We start from the raw sequence: 20,048 nt of genomic DNA, 5'->3' as shown, positions 1-20,048 counted from the left end.
ACCCAACTCCACGAGGGATAGCCTGAAGGAAGAAGCTCCTCTCTCCTTAACTGTCATCTTCCTGCCTGAGAGGGAGTGATCAGGCAGGCCCAGCTCCATCAGGGCTAGCCTGAAGGAAGAGGCTCCTCCCTCCTTAACTGTCATCTTCCGGCCTGAGAGGGACTGATCAGGCAGGCCCAGCTCCATCAGGGCTAGCCTGAAGGAAGAGACTCCTCCCTCCTTAACTGTCATCTTCCGGCCTCCTATTCCCCTCCAGCTATGCTCTGACTGTGTGGGGGAGAGGCTTGCGTACCCTAATGAAGTTGTGAGCTATGCTGGCGGTGGTATAACAGCCACCGGTAGGGCCTCCCATGCCAGACAGGTCACAACCGAAGGGTCTGACCAAGAGCATCAAAGGGCAGGATGGGCTCTCTAGCCTTATGGCAACCATCCTAGGAGAAGGAAAACTCTAATCCCAAACCCGGTCAAATGGTGCTTGTCTAACCCTGTAAGGTCAACCATCTAAGAGAAGGAAACTCTAATCAAACCTACGACCCAAGGACCTCGCTGCCACCGTCCATGCTTGTCAAGGCCTCAGCAGATGAACCTCTGGTTTAAAGGGTGAGGCCAGTTCTGTGCATGCTGCGCTCCACCAGAAAAACCCATTGCACAGGCTCGAAGGATACATCCAACGTCATCAACGCGCTTGTAAAAAGCACGGATGAGTCCTTCATGAATCTTCATTCATGAAGTAAAGCCGAGAAGAAGAAGAAGTGAAAGAGCATACCATTGGCTTACAGTTGTAAACCGCTTAGACACTGCTTAGGTGATATGAAGTGGTATATAAATGAAGCAGCTATTGCTATACCATGCATCAAATTTATGGGTTCTGGATATAATTTAGAACAGTCGAAAAGTTGGGGCCCTTGAATATGTTCAGCAAGATCAATATATGGCAGGCTGAAAATTCATTGCTGTACTGCTATTCTACTTTTTTATTATTTGTAAAAGCATTTTAAACTACCCTAACAAGCATCTTGAAGAGGATTACTGACCTGGCTAGACAAGACCAGACCAGATTAGGCTAAACCTAAACAGAAAACAGCTAAACAACTGAGACTTCAAAGTGTTAGTCATGTATTTTTTAAAAAATTAAACCAACTGATGTATGAATCCTTTTATGGCCCAAATGAACACCATCAGTAATATGTCTACTCTCACCTCCTCTCAGGGGAGGGGAGATAATAAGGGTCTTTATTATATCATGTTCCTGCAAACTGAGGCTTTTTTTGTGGGGGACATGTAACAGGGACTCTGAAGAAGCAAAGATGATCTCAGCCTACAAGGAAGTTAATATGAGATATTTCAGATACCTTGGCCTTACTTTGTTTAAAGCTTCATACGTGACATATTTAAACTGCTTCCACAAAGTGAGCTGGCTGACTTGTTCTCCCCTGAACATTGTTTCTAAACATTTTTCAAGAGCAGGCTTATGTACGTGACTGAAGCATGGAGCCAGGTAGCAATTTTTGGCCCATTGCACTCTTGTTCTAGTAGGTCCTTTTGCCTGCTCAGCATGAAGTTTTAAGCATCTGCTTTAATTTTAACAGAGCTTCTGCCTAGGTAGGCTAATTTGCTCACAGTTTGCAAGGCTTGGTATGAAACCTGCTTCTTAGATAAGTTAATTTGGTTAAATTTGGTAGGGATATGAGGGATTCCATGTGAGGGATCTGTGGGTCTCATAGGTAATAATCTCTTGGTCTAACTAGATTCATGCATCTGGTACTGAGGAGCACTAGGAGGAGAAGCTTACAAAAGGCCAAGTTTCTCTCCTGTATAGGAGTAGCCTAAGAAATAAAGTGAAATCGGCACCCTTCTGCCTGGTCAGGCCTGCACTTACTCAATCAAACCAGTCTTAGTCTTTGAGTTAGTCTTTATTGTACATTTTACCATTTGTAGATGATTTTCTGAATTTTAATAACTATGACCCTAGCTCATATGATTCCCGAGGTGCCCTCTTATGCAATAAGCAATTATTATTATATTAAGCAATTCATGCCTATATTCACTTAACGTCACTTATTTATTTTTCATTGGTGATGCATCCAATTGAAGTCCTCCAAAACATGCCTGGTGTTTTCTTTTAGAGAGGTTTCTATAGAATTGAATGTCAAAGTTCACTTACAAAGATTTGTATCCAGCAAGCATTTAAACTATTCAGTTGTTTGACTTCCTCTTTTACTTTGGGAGCTCAAAGTAATTTCAATGTGAAGTCGAAGGCACTCATGGCCGGCATCCATCGTTTTTTGTGGGTTTTTCGGGCTATGTGGGCATATGCCAGCCACAGATGCTGGCGAAACGTCAGGAAGAAATTCTTCTAGAACATGCCCACATAGCCTGAAAAACCTACAAAAACACTATACAAAGTAATGTCATTTGGATATATTCTTTTAGACATTCAGTCTAGCCCTACCTTGTTTTGCTTGAAAACATTTGATATAAACACTAAACTTAAAGCCAAATCATGCTGCCAATAGAGTGACTAAGTAATACTTAATTTTCTTTAATTAGTCAGAGGAAAAAGATATACAATTTGAATTTACACAAAATACAGATAAGCCAAGGATGTTTCTTGTGGAAATAGTGAATTACGGTGGAGCGAAAATGTTGTATCTCTTTACAAAGAAACATTGCAGGATATTTTAAGCAGACTCTTGCTGTAGAAAAAAACAAACCAAACCACATCTGCTGCAAAGAGGGGGTTGCAGAAGTAGTAAAAATTTAACTGAAGAAAGTCTTAAACAACAGCACACGTTTGAAGATATTTGATTTTTAACAATGAAACTAATGTATCAGGCCTAAAAGCCTGGACTTAAAATCATTTTAAGTTGCTGTTCTTGTGGATAACATTTTAAAGTAAAGTAGAAATTAGGATTTCAAGTTCAAACATGTGTTATCATTTCCCCTTGGCTTATTATTAAAAAGTGATTTTATTTTTAGTTCTTTGGCCTCCTACTTATCCATTTCTTAATGTGCTTTATAATGTGTAACTGATTTTGACTAAAAGAGAACCTCTTAAAGCACTTGGGCTGTATTCCTTTCATAAAACAATCTCCCCCAAAGAAATGATAGTTGTATTCTCAGTAAGAAACAAAAGTCTAAATAGGATAATTAGGCCAAATAAAATATTAGAAATTGTGTATAAGCTGCCTAGATCTCCAGATCTTTTCCTCATGTAGCCTATGAAAAGTAATATTCTAAACTGGACTTTGAAATTTTACGTACAGCAGTTTCACATAACTAAGAAAAATTGAAATTCTGGGATTCTGGACATCCCACCATATTGTAGTATTCTAAAGAGGAAGCAAGGAGGATATATAAGTACCAACAAGCTGAGGAAAGATCGTTCCCCAGCTTCACAAGGCTCAAAGGAACAAGCTTGTAAAGAAAAAGGACAATGAGGTGAATAATATAAGTCTTAGTGTGTGGGAATGGATTGCTCAGGAGAGAAAAGAGTGCTTTACTTATCACAAGAACAGTGGGGAAGAGAAAGAAATCATATGTCAGAAACAAGGATGTCGCTTAGTAACCTGCAGCAAGTGGCAGCCCCTAGAGCACAAGTAGAGGAAAACGCATTGCAAATAGGATAAAATACAGATGGGAGTCAATTATCAGGCCTACTTTGTGGTGATGAAGGCAATCAAGGAGTCTTCTCAGCCAGCATGATAATCTGCATCATGCTGTTCAACAGGGTTATTTTCAAATGATGAGGAACTTTCTTTATGTAGGTCTTGGTGATGAGAACGGAGAAGGATTGCTATGATCAATTTACATTGTACTTCACAGATAAAAATGTGTGCATCCATGTCAACTTGGAAGTCACATCTTTAGTAGAGATGAATGGATGCAGATAGAATATTGTGTATTCCTGTTGTTCTCAATACCTTTCAGCTTGTGTGGTTACTTGCTAAGCCTTTACCAAACAGGTCAAATGCAGATCTCTCATTCCCAGATAACTATCAATTTGTGTCTAAACTTATCTTTCTGATCAAGGTGATAGATTGTAGCCTCTCAGATCCAGGTAGTCTTGAAGGATATTCATTATCTGGATCAGTTCCAATCTGATTCAACTCTCACTTGGGGACACAAACAGCCTTGGTCATCATACTGGATGACAAAAAAATAGACGGGGGAGTATGAGCTTGTTAGTTCTTCTAGACCTCTCATTGTTTTTTAAATCCCATCAACCATGGTATCCTTCTGGATTTCTTGTCTTGGTTGGCTTTCAGAGCATGGTGTTATGTTGGCTTTTATTTTATCTTGATAGTCTCAAAAGGTAGGGCTTGTGAGTTTCTTCCTTGCTCCTCAGCCTTTATCCTGTCCGGTGAAGCAAGATATCCCCTTTCTATCTTACATTTTTCCTAAATAGTCATAGCACAACAGGAATTTTAGGCTACAGTGTCACTAGTATGCAGATGACAGGCAGCTGTATCTGTTTCCCCTAGGGAGATTGTATAACTCTTTGCTTGGTGATAGTAGGAAAAGCCTGTGGCATGTGAAGAAATATTAAGTGAATATTTTGTGGAAAGCTAAAAGTATTTGAGGATTTGGCTAGGTTTAAGATTAGGAAGCAAAATATAATTACCGTATGTTGATTAAAAATATAAGAATATACAGTGAACCCTTTGTATCCTCTGGGGTTTGGTTTCAGGACCCCCCTGTGGATACCAAAACCAATGGATGCTCAATTACTATTATATACAATGGCACAGTAAAATGGTGTCCTTCATATACATAAAATGGCAAAATCAAGGTTTCCTTTTTGGATTTTTCTAAAAATATATTTTCAAGCCATGGTTACTTAAGTCCACTAATAGTAAATTCATGGGTACAAGAGAGTCAACTGTTTTCTTTTTTCCCTTTCTTCTGTGTAAGTTACATGTAACTTTGTATCTTTTATTACATGGTATTTTATTACATTTAATTTAAAAAAATATAAAAAGAACTATTTTATTACATTTAATTAAAGAAATATATAAAAAGGACTAACACACATGATGAAGTATTTGAAATAAAATGTAATGGAGGATATGGAACAGGAGACTATGGAGCATTAAAATGTCATGATAAATCTGAGGGGAGATGCAAATACTGGATGAAGTGGAAACAGTGGACTTCAGCATGGAAGCTACAACACATATGGAGGGGGAAGGATGTGGTTAATAGGGGAATGATAAGTGGGGGATACATGCATAGAAAAACAAAATAAAGTTGATTTAGTGGAGAGATTAGCTTTCAAAAATACAGAGAATAGGGTTGAAGAATTATTAGATTATAAAATGGCAAACTACAGTACAATTTTGGGTGGAGAAGTGTAAGGCTAATCTTAAAATGATGTCTATGGAAAATACATATATGGAAAGATGATTTAAGGGAGGGAATAGCTGAAAAAATTGAGGAGAGGGATGAAAAACGGGGTAAGGAAATGGAATGCATGACCCCCTCTCCCTGGATAACGACAGTGGACCCTTGGTATTCGCTGGGGTTTGGTTCCAGGAAACCCAGTGGATAACAAAATCCGTGGATACTCCTTTAAATGCAATGGCATAGTAAAATGGTGTCCCTTATATAAACTGGAAAATCAAGGTTTGCTATTTGGAATTTATACTTTTTAAAAATATTTTCAAGCCGTGGATGCTTGAATCTGTGGATAAAAAATCCCTGGATAAGAAGGGCCGGCTGTACTCTTAACAGAATTAAAACAATGGATGTAACAACAAGATGTATGGCAGAGAGCTTGATGGCCTGAGGAAGAAAATGGTTTATATAGCTGAGAAGAAAGCCTTGACTTAAATTTAAAGTAAAATTTAAAGGTTAATGTCTGGTTGAAGCTGGCATAAGAAAGCTGGTTACAGGATAAAAGACATGGAGATTTGGAGGTGGATATGGTCTGGGGGGAAAATTATAAAGTGAAATCTGATAGAAATGTAAAAGATGGATTCGATATTAATGCTTTATTATAGTTTTAATTAGAATGAATAGTAATATATTTATGCTAGTAAAATAATGTTATTGAAAAATATTTTTAGTATGATATAATGGCCTAATTGTTTGATATGATTATTGAAAGACGTGGAGTGGTATTTTCATACGTTACCTTTAGGAAAAAAGAAAGTATGTTTGGCTTTGAGGAGTAATCAGATTAGGGTGGAGAAAGAAGTGAATTAGTGAATTTTTATTTAGAGAAGCTTGAGATAACTGTTGCTATTTCATAACTGTCAAAAGGAAACATGGAAGTCATATTTTTCTTCATTCTTTCATCTTTATTCTTTATATCTTCTTCTGTATTTTTTTCCAATTTTAACTTATCTATATAATTTACAATAAAAATATTTTTAAAAAATATGTTTATGTGCAATCCCAGACACTACATTTTCAAAACTAATTGCACCTTTTTTACTGCTGTCTTGGAAAATGCAACAGAGGCAATAGGATGTGACCTGCTCGAATCCAGAGTAACCCCAGAAAGTAGCCCATCCGTAAAATACATTGCTATGTCACATGCAAGGTGTCTTAAGAACAGGCTTCATTTCAGTTATGTATCACATTATTATATCCAGACTGGATTGCTGTGATATATTCTTTGTGGGGCTGCATTGGCAAATGTCAGTCCTTCATAATTCTCTCATTCCAGATATCTGTAATAATAAAAGGCAAACATTTGGTATATTGTGGTAGATATCTGAAATCTGACAGAGAGCTTTTGATTTTCTCTCTAAAAGCAGCTGTAACATATCAAGAAATCATGGCAGATGTCTCAACTTCTGATGAGTTTCTTTGTTTTGGTTTGGTTTAGTTTTTTGTTGGGGTTTCTTGGTTGTTGTTGTCCAAGTTGCAGCACCCAGTTTCATGTTCAAAAATTGACATTCCAAATGGGGGACCTCATAGAAACATAGAAAACAGGGATGTTATAACTCATTAGGAAGCTAAAATCGTAGAAGAATGTTTTTGGTGGCCGGCCAAATTGCAGTGGCTAGTTTCAGCTTCAAATTCTGAGCAGGATTTTCTACCAACCAAAAAGGGCAGTATGGTATAACTCATGTGGAAAGATTTTCTTTTAATTGCTAGAAACCAAGTGAGGTTTCTTTGAAGTACTGCTACTAAAATTCATGGGGGGGGGGGAATAAGGAGGGCTAAGTGGTGTGGTGTTGTTTGCCTTCAAGTCATTTCCAACCTCTGACAACTATAAGGTGAATCTATCATAGGGGATTATCACATGGAGGCTTACCATGAGTTAAACAGTGGCAAACAGCTCCTGAAGTGTGAAGATGTGATAGCCGGTTACGGTCACTGAAGCTTCCCCTTGCCTCTCCCATCCTCAAAGTGTTCATGGAACAGCCATTTCTTCATAACGGAAGTAATTGTTAATTTATATCTTCCCTTCCCCCCCCCCCCAAAACTGGGACTCAAAGCGGGTCACAATTTAAAAGAATACAAATTAAAAACATATTAAAGGGGGAACATTAAAATAGAATTAAATTATTTGCAGTGTTAACAATAACAGTAAAATTACTGCCAAGAAATATATCATTATTTATTGTATCAACAGCATATAAGGGTGAGGAATTCAGACTAAGAATAGGGAGTTCACAAAACTATATTTGGTGCAGTCAAAATCAAATGATACAAATTGTGTCTTAAAAGTAAAAACTAGGCAGCGCCAGGTGCACTTCAGCTGATGTTCAATAAAATATCTTTACTTACTGATACTCTTTGTGTGCCACTGACATTTACAGCTATTTTTAAAACAGAAGGATGTGATGTCACCTGAACACCAGTTTTAGAACAAACATTTGTGCTTTTTCATTCTGGGAAATCAGATTCTTGAAAGAACTCAAGGCCATAGATGCAGAATGGCATCTGGTTTATGTTTGTCACTGCAAGTGTGGGGTTATAGAAAGGCACTTCAATAATCAGAAAAGCAAGTGCTGAAGTTAAAAGAACAAGCTATAGAAAGAATTTGTAAAATTTGTCTTGTAGAATCAGCAATAGCTACTACTTGGAAGCAGAGGTCCAAAGCCTCTTATATTGCATAGGGCACTTTCATCCACGACCATCTGCTTTTCTTCTACTCAGGCCTGAATGCTGTTTGGTAAATAGCTAGAAGAACAGGAGAAGTGGAGGAAGGGAGGAATGCAGGAGAGGGAAAGAAAATCTGGCCAGCTGTTAGAGGGAGTAGTAGGTAATTAATGAATTTTAATAGATCCTTAAAGTGCCTTCAAAACTGAGACAACCCTAAAAACACTCCTTTGGCTCTGATTTTGATCCATAACAAAAGAGAATGCTCTGCCCACACCTGCTATTAGACACCTAGGCCTGGTACAGACTGGCACTTTGTGCCGGCCTGACTGCAGACTAGGGTTTTGCGAGGCCTCTGAGTATTTACGCTCTCAGCAACCTTACCACACACCCCGGGCACCATCTTGATGCACACCTGTACAGATGGGGTGCTTCATAATGATGTTGCTCATGCGCAGCATGGTGCTGCAAACAACAGACATCATAAGACCATGCTGTGGCCTTATGGCACCCGTTCTAGGGCTCAGGTAGGAGCTGTGTTTCGCAGCTCCTATTTGCACTGGGTTGGGAGTGTGACATGCGGCTCCTGCGTCCCCAGCCCAGCTCATTCAGGGGCGGCATAGAAACGCCCTGAATGGGCTGTCTGTACAGCCCTCTAGGGTCACTTTCCAAGGATGAGGATACCCATGTAGCCTCTTTATTCTGCCTGCACCCTTGTAGAAGAGGCAGGTTTAGCATAATTGCTATAATTTTCCTGAATTATTCACTTGGCTTTGGGGAAAAAATCCAATTGTTTCTCCTTGGGGAAAAGAAGGATAATGTGAAACTTAATCCAAGTGAGAGAACTCATCTATATGTACTTCTGTTATGTAAGGCTGGGTTAAGGACAAGCTGGGACTCAGTTGAAGAAACTTGATTTCATGTAAAGAATGTTGGAATAAGTAGATCTTGTCCAATCTAACAAGGCACATCTTAAAGAATTCATGACAACATGAAAGTTGAAGTTTAATAAACTATATGCCCAATGATTAACCAAAGGTGTCAAAAAGAAAATAGACAGTGCAAGACTGAAGCCAGCCTGTCCTTACACCACATGTATTACATCAGGAACCCTGGCAAATTGAATCCACCTCTTTACTATCTGTACTATCACACTAAATTTCTATGCGAAGGAACTGCTGATTTCTAAATCTGGACTCTTGAATTCCACCAGTACATTGACCAGAAGGAGGCACTGCAATCTGATATATGATGGTGCTCTACTAATGCAATACTTGGTCAAGTGATACAAGTGAGCTATGGTGCATTACTTCAACCTGTAAATCTTCAAAATCTGAAATGGTCTTTCAGCTAATATAAGTACTTATATGTAGTACCACTTGGTCATAAGGCCATGATTCCTGGTATTCATACATACTTGAAATTCTGCAGTTCTACATAAATATCAATCATTTATCCATCTGTCTGCCTATCTATCTGTCTGGCTATCTATTTTTGTTATGCAAAGTATGAACTTAATTAAAGGCAGAGACGTACTAATCTTTTCTTGTGTGATAATTTTCCCACCAAGTTAAGGGTTCTGGAGCTATTTTGTCAGAATAAAATATTGTTATGTCTGCAAATCTTGGCACTACAAACTTGTCAGACTTCTCTGTAGAATGTGGGGGTAATAATGCCATAGCATTACAGGTTTCCCTCGTTTTGAAATCTGATGGGCACAGGAAAGTTTCAAATTGCTTTATGTCTACATGAAAATTAATCTGTCTTTACTTTTTTTTTTTTTTTTTTTGGCCAGTTAAGTCTTCTGTGAAATATGACTCTCAGGTGTATGCAGAACATATGAAAACGAGGAATCAAAGCATGAAAGAAATACACCCTTAACTAACAAGCAGACCTAGCAGTCCTAACTCTAGGGATATTTAAACTTGTTCTATACTGTATCTTGTGTGCCTTAGTTGCTGGGTCAAATATTGATGCCAAATAAATAAGACGGGATGTATATGTGTATTGCAAAAGTTAGGAGAGGCCTAGGATAAAACATTACTGTTCAAACTATAGGATTGCTAAATTTGATTCCTAATAAACAGGAAAGCTGCTTGTAGAAAACATATCTATAATCACTGATTATGTAAAGCATTAATGTTTAATGCCCTAGACACACACTCAGCTGTACAGATTTGTTCCACATCTGTTCTGGAGGATGAACATTTTGATGTGGATTGAAAATGGCTTTAAACACCTAAACATTTTGTGAAGCAAGATGTCTTGCAAACTATACAACACAAACTTCCTGTTAATAGTGGGTCCGACAGAAGCTGCAAGGGAAGGCAAGATGTAGCTTCAGGCCTCTACTTTCTCTGGTTTGCCTTCCTCTGAGAGAATTAACAGTGATTGACAGAACCAATTTCCAAGAATGATCAAGCCATCCCTCTAAAACAAATCTTTTGCAATCCTTGGCAAGCCACATATAGCACACCTGCGTATGACCTGGGCGCACTGTAGTATATCTTGATTTCAGTAAGGCCTTTCACAGGGTTCCTCATGACATTCTTGCAAAAAAGCTAGTGAAATGTGGGCTAGACAAAGTAACTGTTTACATGGATTTGTAATTGGTTGACTGGCTGAACCCAAAGGGTGCTCAACAATGGTTCCTCTTCATCCTGGAGAGAAGTGACCAGTGGGGTCCCACAGGGTTCTGTCCTGGGCCCAGTGCTATTCAACATCTTTATCAATGACTTGGATGACAGAATTGGGGAGCATGCTTATCAAATTTGCAAATGACACTAAACTAGGAGGAGTAGCTAATACCCCAGAGGACAGGATCAACATTCAAAATGACCTTAAAAGATTAGAGAGCATGTGGGTGCCCATTGAGAACCAGAAATAGAAAATTTTCAAATCTGCTTCCCAAGCCATTTTCAGACCAGGTGGCAAGCCAAATGTTTCTTGATATGCACATTGCTATTATAGTGATAAAAGGAAACAAAATCCAACATGGAAATGCCATATTCTGCAATAAGAAACTCCAAGAAGTTTCTGCAAAAACCCTGTATTTTGTGCAAAATATGTTTTCATGAAAATAATTTACACTTTCACAAAATACAATGTTCTGGACATTGTGCACTTGCACAATGGACAAACAGGTCCATTTGCAAAAGCATCCCAAATTTAAAAAAAATCATTGAAAAATGCACAATACTCTTGTAAACGTCCCCAGTGGGAAAAAAACATTTGATTACCTTTTCCTTTGCAAAGAAGCAAAAAATACAAATCCTTTAAGCTCTTTTGCATCCCACATTGGAACCAAAGCAAGATATAAATTAAATGTATAAATAAGATTTATAGCCATGCTTTATTATCACTTTGAATTCCTTCTCAATACTGTTTTCTGTGAGTTTACAACCTTTCTTGTGGGACCTCTTTCTAGCAACCTCTCATATCATTAGCCATCATTCCTAACAATTCCTGTAGTTCTTCCATTCCTGCAGATAAGGACAACAGGTGTCTAGATGTGGCCAGTCATAAAGCATATGCAAGAGCAGCTTTATTGCCACAGAATGCAAACCATCAAACCTGCCTGCCTTTTATAATGGGGGGGGGTGTCAAAATGATAGCAGTCGTAGACTGCTTGTTGCAAGATTTTAAAAATGTGGCAAAGCTTTTCTTTACAAAGGCAGCAAATGTCTCAAAAGAACAAATGAATTCATTTGTGTCGTTCTTCTGATTGTGCTTTGAAATTACTGATCGGATCCATAGTGCATTCACTTCAAGCTCTGTTCTTCTCTACTGTTCAGAGTCAGTCTACTAAATGAGAAGCATGATGAAAAGCTCAATAATTGTAGACTTTCCACTACTGTGAAATATACTGAGGTAACAACAGTCTAACGGTACTGACAATGGGCCTCAACATATTCCTAACAGTGCTCCAAAATCTTAAGTTCTACAGACTCTCATCATCTTCAAAAAAAATGATTGATTGATTGATTGATTGATTGATTGATACTTCACTAGTCTTCTTTGGATGGGACTCATGGCATCTTACACTAACATACCATCCATCCAGTTAAAAGCCTGTTCTGCAACAAGTGGAGTTGGTTGCGAAAGACCTGCCTGAATAGAAAAGTGTTCTGCTGGGAGAAAAACAGACAGCCTAGCCTCACTCAGTAGGGAGCACCAGTGATGGAGAATAGTCACCAAGTCACCTTCATAGCATACTAGACATGCCTCAGAGGATGACAGAACAGAAAAAGCACCTTTCCCAAAGAAATGAAGATCCAGGCTTTTAAGGGGAAATACAGTCCTTCAGAAAGCCTAGATCCAGCTTTGTAGGTCATGTTAAGCACTTTGAATTGTGTCCAGAAATGGAGCAGTAGCCATTGAACCTTCTGTAACAAAGCCATTGTATGTTCCCTGTAACCAACACTAGTTGGCTCTCTGTCCACATTCTTTTGGGCCAGCTGAAGTTTCAGAACACTCCTCAAAGCCATTTTTTCTAATTAAAAATAACATTAAAAACAACACCTTCAGGCTTGTTAGCTTTTGATGATCTGACAGTTTCATGCATAAAGATTCTTCTCTAGATAGAAAATGAACTACAGTGCACCCATGCCATACACAGGCACACTATATGCAGCTTTCAGCTTATGCTGAAGCTGCGTGGCAATACAGTGAACGGTGCATGTGCACCGATGCGCCCGAGCTCTATTATATTGAATGGTGCTTGAGCATACACGCTTTTCGGCTCACGCGTGGGGGTCCAGAACGGACCTCCCACATGAGATAAAGCTCCACTGTACTTTGCAAAGAGACCTGGAAAAACATGCAAAGTTTGTTGAAATTATTTTCATTATAGAAGTTTTGTGTTGTTGTTGTGTGTCTTCCAGTCATTTTTTACTCATGGCAACCCTAATATAAACCAACTATGAAGTATTCTTGGCAAAATTGGTTGAGAGGAGGTTTACCATTGCCGCATTCTGGGACTGAGAACATGTTGCCACAGTCACCCAGTGGTTTTTGTGGGCCAGCTGGCAATCAGACCCTGGTCTCCAGAGTCACAATCAAACCATTACATTATAATGGCTCGTAGAAGTTCCAACTGGCCGCATTTTATGTTTCTTGAGGACCAAAGTGTTGCACATCAACCATGTACTTTCCAGAAAAAGACAAAATTTACACTGACGCAGATCATTTGCTGTTAGAAAATTGTGGTTTGCTGTCATGAAAGTTACAAGTTTCACATGTGCACACAACACACATGTGGGACTAAGGGGCAGAACAGACCATCCCTTTGTGCTGCTGTCTGAGCGGCTTCAGGGCGTGATGTTTTGACACTGCACACTCTGAAGCTGCTCAGAAGCCAGCTGCCAGCTGCCTGGTTGCCCACACATGGGCCACCTTCTGGACATCTCCAGGCCATGGCGGTTACATGCCACAAGCCCCTAACATCCTGGGAAGCTGCCGCAGAGTCACAGAAGAGCCAATAATGGTGTCTTTTTCATGACTGGAAAAGGAGTTCAAAACCACTCCTTTTTTGCTAAATGCCACAGCGGACTGAGGCTGCAGTGTGCAGCTGCCACAGCCCCAATCTGGCTTTGTCAGGGGCGGCCTGTTTTGCCCCTAAGTGTGGTTAACACTTGTATACATTTTCTTATAAGAACTGCATTTACACTAATGCATGATAATCTCAGATAAGGAGACATGTAGTACTGCATACGTATGTGCATCTCACTGACTGAGCACTGCAGTACTGTCTGTATATGCCATCCTTAATGGACTGCATGTGCACAAATAAAATATATAAAACTTTTGAATGCAACTTCCAAACATCCTATAGGACACAGTTTAAAAAAAACAGCTTGTGAACACCCTTTAAAATGTTTTTCAGTCTGTAAAACAATATGCTTTAGCAGTTGTTGGCAAAACAGTGGTTCTTTTTCTTCAAAGGTTCACTATTTTCCATCAAAATATGTAATACAGTCCTGTAAGCTTGAGCAGATTTGATCAAATTTTGGAAAAAAGCTTCTGATAAGAGCCTTCAGTAGCAGATGGAAATAGGCATCTCTTTTGAACATTGTTGTGGTTTCTTTGCATGGGGCTTATTAAAATGCCTGGCTATTTTATGACTACACTGAGTAACAACCTGAAAGCTGGAGACTAATGAAGTCCAGAATTTACCTAGTTAGCCAACCTTTGTTGTAATAACATGTATATGCATGCTTTAAATGCAGATATCTAGCAGTCTTTGATTTATGTTCATTATTAATTTAAAAAATATGTGTGAGGCATACAATTTGTTTCACATTTTCTTTAAATACAAATTAAACCCTTTCCTCCTGATCCAAGGGGTTTCACTACAAAGGAGCAGCTTGGTGACCTTATCTGATTCTGATCAAAGGGAATTATTTTTTGTACTGAAAGAAAAGCAAAGGAAAGAAAGAAAAATCATGAAGGCATTCTATAATTATAGTTGGATAGCAGTTGTCCTCAATTATCTAATAATAATAAAAATGCTGCACTGTACTCCTTTGATGTGACTGAAGTAGTCAACAGATGGCTATGTACAGGGGAAGGAGGGCTTCATTGTTCACCAATATGGAGACTTGCACCAAAAATATCAACAGTAAAAAAAAGCATGGCAATGTGTATAGTTCTTCAGTTAGATACCTGATGTGACAGTGGGTGTGTAAAAAGGAGATATCTAGTGTTTTTAAGTCAGTGGAGGATGGTGCAAAGGGGCATTGCATCTCAGAGCTAACTCCAGCCAGACCATTCCAGCCTGCTTCCTTAATTGCAACATTCCTTACAGGCACATAATATTCTTGCCCTTATAGATATTGGAGGTCTCTCTGCTCATATATAAGTAGCATGAGGCCCAATCAATGGGGTCTTGTTGAGTCAGGTCCTCAGAATCCATTGTTCCTGAGGTTGAGGTTGATGGATTGCTCCTCTGCTGCTGCTTTACTGTCAGTTTGCATTGATTCTTGGAAGATTCCTGCTGCAGTTCCACTTGATAAGAATGGAAGAGAAAATATGGGCTGTGTTTTACTCTACAGTGAAGTTCAGGGTGTGTCCTGAAGAAAAGCTGCCTTTTCTTATTTTATTTATTTTCATGCAGTGAGTGCTACAACTGTACTTGATTCAAGAGGTTATGTACCATAAGTGGGAGACACTGCTTAGTTTCTTAAAAGAAAGGGGCATGGGATGAGACAGAGGGGAAGAAGCTTGGCATCTGTCCTGAAAGAACTTGCTGCTGATGTGAGCACCTAAAAGGGTTGAGTCAAGTTCCTGCATGGCAGGGGGTTTGACTGAATGGCTCTTGTGGTCTCTTCCATCTCTATGATTCTATTACATATTCTATGATTCTAAGTTAGAGGAAGATTTCTCTAGTAATACAACATTGCTCAGCTGCTTCACAGGACAATACCAAATAGGTGTCCTTGCTATACCAGGCACTCCATATGCCCAGTCTGGATTTGATCCTAATAGACCAATCCAAAGTGAGGATCTATAGAGGGCAAATTGTAATGACACTAAGCGGGAAACATGCACATCATCAAGTTGGGCATCAGGCCTTAGATTCCTGACTCTATGGAGTAAGTGGAGAGGGAGGATGTCCCTGCATTACGGAGTACAGGGGGAGAGAAATTAGAGTACTGCACCTAAAAAGAGAATACATAATGAAAAAGGGAATTGAATGAAGAGATCAGAGAAAGAAGAGAGGAACGAGCTGAGACAAAAATGGAGAGTCTTTACTGAAGCATTTCTCAGAACCAATACTAGCACAGTTGATGCCTTGGCATACTGCCTAAAGGGATGGAAAGGGCTTAAGATACTGTTAAGACCTAAAAACAATCATAGTCACAGCATATGTTTCTGAATTTCTGTGATTCATTGACTGTGGTTCATATATTGTTCTACTGAAATTACTGTATAGGTTTACTGGTGTATTGAGCTAGATTGTTGACATCATGACATTATTTTGATAGACTGTATATTGTGTTACACCTTTAAGGAGTTTATCACACTAGGAAAATCCCGTGGGAAAACAGGAGTTAAATGAGATTCGAATTTAAACAAAACTTGCAAATTCAGGTAGTTTATCACACTAGGGGACTGCCCAAGTGAAACAACGCAAAGTTAATCCGAATTCAAAGCAAAGAAAAATGGCAGCTTTTTACTTTTGGATTGTTCTGAAAGTAAAAAGCTGCCGGTTTTCTCTGCTTTGCGTTCGGATTAACTTCACATTATTTCACATTAACAGCTACATCGTGAGATAAAATATGGGCATCTCAACCTCTGATGAAGGCAAGGGAAAACCTCTTTGAACAGTAAGTCAGAGTAAAGTTTAAGGTGCATAACAACAAACAAAGCTGAACCTCAAACCTTCTGAATACAGAGTGTGCGCCATTCATAATTTACAGTTTTGTTGCAATCAAGCAACAACTTCTAGGGGGACACATTCTTCCCACCTTTGGGCACTGGATTGTCCAGTATCTTTTCACAGGTTTTCTAAAGGGGAGATATCTATCTATCTATCTATCTATCTATCTATCTATCTATCTATCTCCCCTCCACTTTGGGATAAACTGGGCTTCCTCTGCCCTGTATTACCATTACCTTTCGCTATAGTTAATCATTTTGGGTCCCTTCATTGTCAAATGTTTAATTACATTTTCTCATAGCAAAAAGAAAAAAAATGGGATTATAAACATTAATGGAACATGGGAGTATGGCTGAGAAAAATAAAGATTGTTTTAGTAAAATTGTCAGGTGCCTTAAATGGGCCCTTTCAATCTCTTTGTTTATTGCACTTCCTCTGAGAGATATACAATACATTCAAAATGTGTAAGGTTCAAAAAGAAAACAACAACTAGAAATAGCAGAATGTAAAACCAAAAATTAAAACCTGCTTCAAAATGTAAAAATAATTATAGCGTCTAAATCCATATTAAAAACAAGGAGCAACAGAAAGGGGCAAATATTTTAAAGCACTAAAATGATTTCTTGAAATGCCTGGGAGAATTCACTTGGTATCAAGAAGGCTTTGTTTCTACAGAAGGGTGCCACCGCTCCAAAGACTAGTTGTTTTGTACTTACCAGCCTTGTTAAATGGGCATAAACACCTAGAAGGGTTCTCATCATATGACATGGTGCCCAAGTAGGTAAATATGAGAGAAAATACTGCTTTCGGTACCTTGAATTGCCTATGTTCATTTTTTCTTCCTTAGTTTTTAAAGATAGGTTGTATAGATAATCTTGTATATCTCCTATCTCTTGCCATTGGCTATGCTGATAGTAATTGCAATCCAACAATATCTACGTTAGGTTAAAAAGTAGCTTTGGTTTGGCCATTGACTAAAACATTTGTACCCTCTCCTACACAAAAACGACCACACATCACCTAATAACAACAAAGCCATGGATGACTGGTGGATCCATTACTGTGTGGCTGGAGAATCCATTCCAGGTTTTATGATCACTTCTTTCTCAACTCTTTTGGTTTACACAGGAGCCATCCAGGTGCTGACTCCTCTTCCCAATAGAGTTTTATCACTAGGAATGTTCCCATAACAACACAATGTCTCTGCAGGAGGTGTAAACATAAGGAGTGAATTTGCCACCCCTTTAGCTATGGTTCCGCTGCCTACTCCTTAAAAAAGCAGTGGGCTTCTCACAGAAACACAAATGGACACACTGGCCCTATTTAGATACCAAATTTATTAAAAGAGTTGGCAACTGTAATCATTGGGATTATTTTTACATTGCATTCACATAAAGCTACATTCCATCTAGACAAGTTATTCGGGGTATTTGTAACGGCCATCTGCTCTAATTTAAAAGCAGAAAGTGATATTGTGCCATTTCTCATTCATGTCTGAGGCCCAAATATTCATAATATAAAGTAATATGCTAACCAACTGAATTTAGCTAACTTTCTTTATCTTCTTTACTTCCTTAGCTCTGGGACAAATTATGCTGTATGTAGATGGGATGAATGGTGTAATAAATCATAACGAAACAATCCAGTGGCTGTATACTCTCATTGGGTCAAAGGTAAGAAAGAATCCATTTACTGAATGCTGTATGGTGAATTTATGGTAGAATTTAAGAATACTTACATAGCTATTACATAGCTTACATGCTTATCTTTAAAAGAAAAATAAGATGGATGCCATGTTGGTGACTAAACATATTTCACTAGAATGACTTCTGCAGCAAGCAGAGAATGACAAATGCAATACTACCTCCCTATCCTTTTTCAGTAAAGTCTCTCTTTTCTTAGTGCTAATCATAGGACAGCCTGTGCACTCATGCTATTTAAAAGTGCTGTTGATTAACTTTAATGTTCCAAATGACATAGTTCATAAAAGATTACCTCATGTAGCATGAACTTTCCCATACATGTTAGATGCCCCCAAAGATCCTCTCAAAACAGAAGTAGCACACATAAAATGACAGGGAGGGTCACTTAGGCCTGTTACTGACTGCCAAAATAAAGCTGCTTCGGGTCTCTTTGGAGGTATGCTGTTTAAATGATGCATGGGTCCTAAGAGTTTGGAGGTCGCGCCAAAGCCATACTCCATTCCTAAGCACTGGAGTGCAGCTTTGGTGCAGCTTCTGGATTCTTAGGATGCATGCATCATTTAAACAGCATATCTCCAAAGAGAACCGAAGCAGCTTTATTTTGGCAGTCTGTAACAGGCCTTAGTTATGGTACCTGTTTTGTTAAATGTTATTTTCAAGGATACTCAAGTACCACCGAGTTGGATGCTTTTTGATACCAGGAAAATCCCTTATGTTCCCAAGCTTTTTTAGAAATCTGTAGTGGAGATTGTTCTGATGGCTGTTAGTTTAATTCAGTTGTTTTATTGTTTGTTTGTTACAACTGTTTATCTTTGCTTTGCTTTTGCCTCTTAAGCCATCTGGGAAATATTGCTTGACTTGGCAGCTTGTGTCAAGTGGTAGTTTGTTAAAAAACATTCTTTCCCAGGCAAACAGTGAGAGCAACATATAGAGAAAAGAGGTCCAAGGCTCATGCACAGTTGCCTCAACATAAACTGTACCTGGAGCTGCTCTAATTCTTGCAAACAATCCCAGTAAAACTTTCCCTTCAGCTGTTCTTCCATCTTTCATTCCATGTTCTCAATGCAATACATTTCCAGTTATGCATTTATCCTAATCTTGCTCTTATCCAGATCAGGCCAGTCAGATCCATTTTTATTTTTTACTATGAGGTTTATAGATACAATATTCTGTTGAAATTTCTTACACAGATAGCTTCATAATTTTAAGGGAAAAGGGTGCTTCCTATTTTTGTCAGTTGTTGGGATGAGTCAAGAGAAGTACAAATCTTTATCAAGAGAATCCTTTACCATAAAATGCTCAAATAGCTTTCCACCTGATATTAGACTAGAGGTGCACAAATCTATCAGTTTCAGCTTCTCTTGGTTGCCAATTTCTTCCAGAGTTAAGCCAATTTCAGCTTTTCTTTTCATTTAGTGATTTTTTTTTCATAAAAAGTCCCCCCCCCCATATTATTGTATGCATTTTGCTTGATGCACACATTTTACAAACATAATTATTTTTATATATTAGTTTTACTAATGAATGCTTTTTGTGTACATTCTACTCTAATACGTGTATTTTGTCCAGATTTTTTTTTTTTAAGTTGGGGAACGGTGTTGCAAAATTTTTCAAACAGTTCAATACCAAATGATAGCTACTGGTACATTTTGATTCAGATCTTGATTCACAACATGAGTTAAGTAGGTTCGCATTAAATGTAAACTGAATTAATTTCACCCCATCTCAGACCTTGACATGTCTGCTTGCAGCAATAGTATTAGTGCTCATAAACCTATAATGCAGTTTGGACACCCTTCATGTTATTTTTAAATGTTTACAGATGAAAGTATAATTTTCCAACTGAGTGTTAAAATTTTTGCAAAGAAGAGCAAGTCTTCCGTTTGATATTATTTCTGGGTTTGGGA

General features: G+C 38.5%; 1 protein-coding gene across 1 annotated transcript in view; it reads left to right on the top strand.

Annotated features, from left to right (window-relative positions):
* Positions 1-20,048, top strand: part of FHOD3 (formin homology 2 domain containing 3) — a 266,864-nt gene that overhangs the window by 110,923 nt on the left and 135,893 nt on the right. The window contains exon 6 of the mRNA XM_042475381.1: positions 18,017-18,111. Coding sequence (XP_042331315.1) covers positions 18,017-18,111 — 95 coding nt within the window. The remainder of the gene's footprint in view (positions 1-18,016; positions 18,112-20,048) is intronic.

This window comes from Sceloporus undulatus, chromosome 6 (genome assembly GCF_019175285.1).
Source record: "Sceloporus undulatus isolate JIND9_A2432 ecotype Alabama chromosome 6, SceUnd_v1.1, whole genome shotgun sequence".
NCBI lineage: Eukaryota > Metazoa > Chordata > Lepidosauria > Squamata > Phrynosomatidae > Sceloporus > Sceloporus undulatus.
The sequence above is the reverse complement of the archived record's forward strand: the minus strand, read 5'-3'. Positions and strand labels throughout refer to the sequence as shown.